The following is a 5,632-nucleotide window of genomic DNA, read 5'->3' as shown; positions in this document are numbered from 1 at the left end:
ACTTTGGAGTTGCTTTCAATGCCCTTGAAACCTGAGGGAGCCTCTTCCCAAGACCTGGCTCAGGTTCCTGTGCACAGGATGCTGCTTCTTGGTGGGAAGATAGCACAGGTCTCACAGGAAGGCCCTCCCTGGCTTCCGGGATCTAAGGGCAGTTGTGACAAAGCTCTGAGCAAGACATGGAAACATTTGTGAAGGGGGATGTGGGTGTACAATGGAATATCAATATCTCTAAACAGGGATCCAGTGGGAAAAGAGACAGGGACAGTATAGCAGCTGGATCCACCAGAGAGTAAGCAAGCAGAAGATGAGAGTGAGCTTGGAGTCTGACGCTTAGGTTCGAGGCAGCATGAAGCACAAACATGGCACGAGGATTTGGGATTCGTAGGCACTGGGAGTGGACCTGTCCCAGGAGGAGATGAAAAGCAACAGGGCTCAACAATGCGTGCACAGCTAGGATGGCTCCCACCCCAATCACACCATGAGCCGTGTGCCCTCAGCAGCCCAGGTTCCAGGCTGGCTTCTCACCCTGGCCGTCTGCTCCCTCCCAGGCCAGGACAGTTGTTGCAGTCAGGCCTCCTCACATGCCACCTCTCACGGAGGGATCTGTGCCCCAGGTTGGCACAGCTTTTGCCTGGCGGGGGATTTGAGCCCCCATCCCTCTATCCCTATGCTCACAGCCACTCTAGTGTGGAATGGGAGACTTTGGTTGGGATTATTAGCCCAGGGAGGCCTAAACTCATCCTGGATTCAGGAAAGGAGAGTTTACTCAGAAGAGGAGGAGAAACACAAGCCCAGGAACACTCTTTTGGAGAAATGTCCTGAATGTCTCCTTCAGGGAGCTGGGGACAACTTCATTAATCCTGGGACGAGTGGCTCAGGCCTCGCCCTGCTGCTGACCCAGGTCTCCAACTCCAGACCGAGACATGGGCTCCTATGGACGCCTAATGCTGATGGAAGGACGTGAAGACAACGACGTGAGGTCCCGAAGATTTATTTCAGCTGAGCACCAGTGACCCATCAGGGAGAACTGCTGACAGAAACCCAGGCCGCCCGCCTCCCCCAGGGCAGAGGGAATGACCCCCGTGTGCAGGATGCATGATCTCCAGTGCTGCTGTCTCTTGTACTGATTCTTTTTCACAGCTGTTCCTGCTACAGGCAGGGGTCGGGAGGCTGACTGATATTTTACTCTGCCTCAGGAATTGTTTCTTCCTTGACAGTGGTAGTCATAATTGTCCGTACTCGTGAGGCCATCCCGAAGAGCAGAGCAAAAATTAAGCAATAAAGGCGAGCAAAGACAACTCTCCAATAGATCACTGGTGCCATGCTAAACCTTATTGTACGCACTCTTTTAAGAGGCGGTCCACTGTCCAAACTTCCACCAGAACCTGTATTTAGGCACGCCGGGGGATCCCAGCCCACATGGCAGTGGCAGTTCTTTTTATTGTTGCAAACTCCTCTGAAATTGCACTTCTGAGGGGAACAGTCATAGTTCAACTTATCCAAAGTCGTATTGCACTCACTGTTAAAACAGAAACGCCCATTAGCACAGGGAGTACCGTTTCTCACATGTCCAACATCAATTGCTTCATTCCCACGGTGTTCATCCAGTCCAAAACAGAAGACACCTTCGTATAAAGACTGATGGAATGAAACGTGCTCCTGCAGCTGGGGAATCCGAGTGACGTTGGTGCACTGCAGCTTTCCACACTTGTTGTTTTCTTTAGTACATCCAGTGTGTAAACGAAATATATCCTTTCTAGAACAATGGCCAAATCGGAACCCTAATTCATTTATCCAGTAACAGCTGTCGTGACCATTCTCAGCATCTTTACCAAAGATCTCTTTGCAGTGGATACTGCGGTCAGTGCAGTTCCCCTGATAGCAGTAGCCCTCTTCAGTGCATGGGGTTCCATCTTGCAAATAAAAATCATCAGGGCATGTGAAGGTGGACCCCCGACAGTACTCTGGAAGGTCGCATATGTTCTGGACGGGTCTGCAGAGAGTCCCAAGAGGGGAGTAGGTGCAGTTTGTGCAGCACTGTTCTCTATCACAAACACTTCCAGGTGTGAAATCACAGTTGGCTTTACAACATTTGCTGGCATGACACTGCTTGAAGGAGCCACAATCACATTTCTCCCCTCCCTCTATCTTACGGTTTCCACAACGTTCCTGAAGTAGAGTTTTATTATGGTAGTCAACGATGTCTGAGAAATAGCATCTTGAAGAAACTGCCCCAACTATATGTTGAATATGAGCAAAAGTACAGTTGCTAAAGGAATCAGTCAGTTGAGGGTATATGTACATTACACAGGTGGCTCTTCTATTGCAAATGCACCATGGGTTGTCAACCCACACACCCATGAATCTTGCCTGTTGGTGTGCAACTACAACACCTAATGAAAAATAATGTCTGCCTTGGTATGCAAGATAGTTAAATGCATTACGGTTACACATCCAATACTCACCAACTTGATACTCACTTTCATGTGGCCTACTTGGCGTAAATACTATGCCTGAATGTGGAGAAAGAGTTGGAAAATACAGAGTGGAATACAGATTAAATAATGGACTTCCTGGAACTCTAAAGTCATCAACAGAGGGTACCGGATCTGCTTGATCATATATGATTAGGTAAGAAACATAAATCTCAGCATACATAGTTCTGAAAAGATTATCAACAACACTGTACAAATGCATTATAAATTGGACGGATTTTGACACATTGGTGAATACCTGAAACAGTCCATTAGTAATTTGAACATGATGTTTCAAACGGAACTTATGGGCACTGTACATCATAACAGAGAACCTGGGAGCCACAGTGCTGTTCACCTCAGAGAAGAAGGGGTCCATATCCTCCTTGTGTTCCAGCGTATACATGGGCCCCGTGGCGTTGTAGTCGGCCACTATCTGAGAAACGATGTGTTCAAACCTGTGCGAGTCCCTGAGGGGTTTGATTTCGTAGGCAAGGTCATCCAGCTTCATGATGCCTTCCAGGCCCCCATAGCAGGTGTCAATGGTGACGGTGGACAGAGGAATGTCCTGCAGGTGGCCGAGGTAGTAGCAGTCCATAGGAATGTAGGGATAGTCCATCTGCAAGGCTCCTTGGTCATCCTGAGTCATCATTAGCAGGTGTCCGGGCCAATGAAGCTTCTTTCTCCGCATACGGATGACGTGTCTTTGGCCCCCAAAACGCAGGCTGTAGGAGAGCCAGCCTGGCACCTGAACACCTTTGCCCTGGTGCAGCTCCTTCCTGGGAATCACCACCTCAGACGAAACATAGCGCCATGAGGGACGACCAGGGGAACTCTGGCCCGGTTCCAGGTGCGCCCAGAGCCCAAGCAGGAATAGCGTGACTGATCCCTCTGCCAGCACCATGGCCCAGCTCAGGCATATGTGTCCGAGGAGTGGGCTTGGAAAAAGCGTCCAGAGAGCCAGATCTCAGGCATCTGCTGTGGCCTCTTCACTGCCAGGGGCACACTGACAGACGACACAGGTCCTCCCCAGGCTCCCTGAGGGTTTAGACAACAGAAGCAGGGCGTGGCAAGTTTGGGTCTGGGCATTGTGTCATCAGAGCTCAAGGGGGCTGGGGTCAAAGGGCCCCACACAGCATCAGTATCTCCCTTTGGTCTTGGCAACTCGTTGTGAGCAGCAGAGTGTCTGGAAGATGCGAGCCCAGCCGAGGTCTCTGCATGGGAGTGCTCAGCAACCTCCAAGAGGAGGGCAGTGGCCCCAGGAACAGGGAGCAGGTGTTTGCTGATCAGTGGTGGGCATCAGGGTTGGCTTTGGGTCTTCATGGGAGACCTTGGTGTTTCTCCTCCACAAACGCATGGTTCCTCTGACACTTTCAGTGTCCTGTCCCCAGTGTCTCCATTTCTCTGCAAACACAATCTCCGGAATCCATGCAGAGACCCCTTTATGGAAAGGGGAAGAGACTAAGCTTACAGCCGCAACAAATATGATTTTCTTTTCACTTTTGTAGGTGATAACTTCTGAGCCTGTAACTGCCTATAGTGATCATTCAAACAGATAAATAAAGCTTGCTTGTGAATTCAGAGCTGTCCTTTAGAAAGTCTGCTGTAGCAATCTGGTCCTCTGTGGTCAGCGTGACCAGAGGTTTCCTGTGTGTTGTAAAAGGACGTGAAGGGGTACGAGTAACAGGGGACATAGTGAGCATGGGCTCCAGGCTGAGTGGGCCTCCTCCTGATCAAGGAAGCCCTGGACTCGCTAACACAACACTTTTCCTCTTTCAGATCTCAGCCAGACAATGTGCTGTAGCTGCTTAGTCGTGCAGAATGTCCTGCTGCATTCTCAGGACGAAGTCAAACACTCAAGCAAGTTTATCAAGGACCTGTGCTGACATGCCAGATGCCCCGTGACCAGACCCACAGCCGCCTCAGCACTGACCCAGCAGCCCCTCCCCACTTTGTACTCCTTCACAGGCCAGCCTGTCCTCACTGAGGCGGGGCAGGAGTTTTGAGAGCCCAGACTCTGCTATTGTCCTCATCTATCAGAAGATTAACCTTTTCTGTCCTGTAGCCTCAAACTTGTCCTCCTTATTCTAATTCACCACCACAGACAGGTACCTGACGTTGGGTAATAAACCTGGCATTGAAATCGTTACCTAATATATACTAAACTGAACTTCTGTTGAAGGACCCTTATGCGGGAGAGGGACAAGAAACTAGGCCTGGGCAGATATCAGGGGCTTCTTAAGAGGTTAGATGTTCCCCAGAGTCCAGCGGGCAGGACGTTCTCTGGGAAGGAAAAGTCAATCCCCTTCAGAGAACCTCTAGGCATGCCCAGAGCAGAGCTGCCACTCCCCTTCAGAGAGTCTCTAGGCACTCTCCCTCAGCACTCTCCCTCAGCACTCTCCCTCAGCACTCTCCTCAGCACGTTCCCTCAGCACGTTCCCTCAGCACTCTCCCTCAGCACGTTCCCTCAGGACGTTCCCTCAGCACTCTCCCTCAGCACGTTCCCTCAGCACTCTCCCTCAGCACGTTCCCTCAGCACTCTCCCTCAGCACTCTCCCTCAGCACTCTCCCTCAGCATTCTCCGGTATGCTAATTGTCCCTCTGAACTGACCAATCCTATGCATGCGCATTAGGAATATGCTAATTCGTTGCCTATATAACCTGTGTGAAACTGCCACTCAGGGCTCCTCACTGCCTGAGGTGGGGGCCCGTTTGCCCAAACGTTCAATAAAAACCTCGTGCTTTTTGCATCAACTGGTCTGGAGTCTGGATCTTTGGGCGTCCTCCCAAGCAAGTGGGCATCTCTGCAACTGAGAGGTCCAACATTTTGGTGGCCCGTATGGGGATTTTAGGTCGCCCTCAGACCCATTCTCTGCGGACCAGTTGGAGGTATAATTAAGTGTTTTCTGTTTGTTGTTCTTCGTCTTGAGTGTTCTGACTGGCCAGTACCTGACTCTGTGAGACCAGTGGGGGAGGCAGGCGTGCCCAGCAACCCCTGGTCCGTTCCCCGGAGGACGCTCCGGTCTGTGAGACCAGTAGGGGAAACCCTCGGTCCGTTCCCCCGGAAGACGCTCCCGGGGTGGTCTGGAGGTGGGTCGGAGACCAAGTCTCCCTCCTTCCCGGGGAGGGCTGGTCAGGCAGCTGCTCCCAAAAATAGC

The 5,632-nt window shown here is 51.2% G+C and overlaps 1 protein-coding gene across 1 annotated transcript; it reads right to left on the bottom strand.

Moving 5' to 3' along the window:
* Window positions 1-1,182: 1,182 nt before the first annotated feature.
* Window positions 1,183-3,378, bottom strand: LOC133765751 (disintegrin and metalloproteinase domain-containing protein 21-like). Its single transcript, XM_062199314.1, has one exon. The coding sequence runs from the start codon at window positions 3,376-3,378 to the stop codon at window positions 1,183-1,185; it is 2,196 nt and encodes a 731-aa protein (XP_062055298.1).
* Between the last annotated feature and the right edge of the window lie 2,254 nt (window positions 3,379-5,632).

Source organism: Lepus europaeus, chromosome 8 (genome assembly GCF_033115175.1).
Source record: "Lepus europaeus isolate LE1 chromosome 8, mLepTim1.pri, whole genome shotgun sequence".
In the NCBI taxonomy this organism is placed as follows: domain Eukaryota; kingdom Metazoa; phylum Chordata; class Mammalia; order Lagomorpha; family Leporidae; genus Lepus; species Lepus europaeus.
This window is presented reverse-complemented; position numbering and strand designations above follow the sequence as displayed.

Coding starts and splice junctions, on each gene's coding strand:
- LOC133765751 (XM_062199314.1), bottom strand. CDS start 3,378: ATGGTGCTGGCAGAGGGATCAGTCACGCTATTCCTGCTTGGGCTCTGG.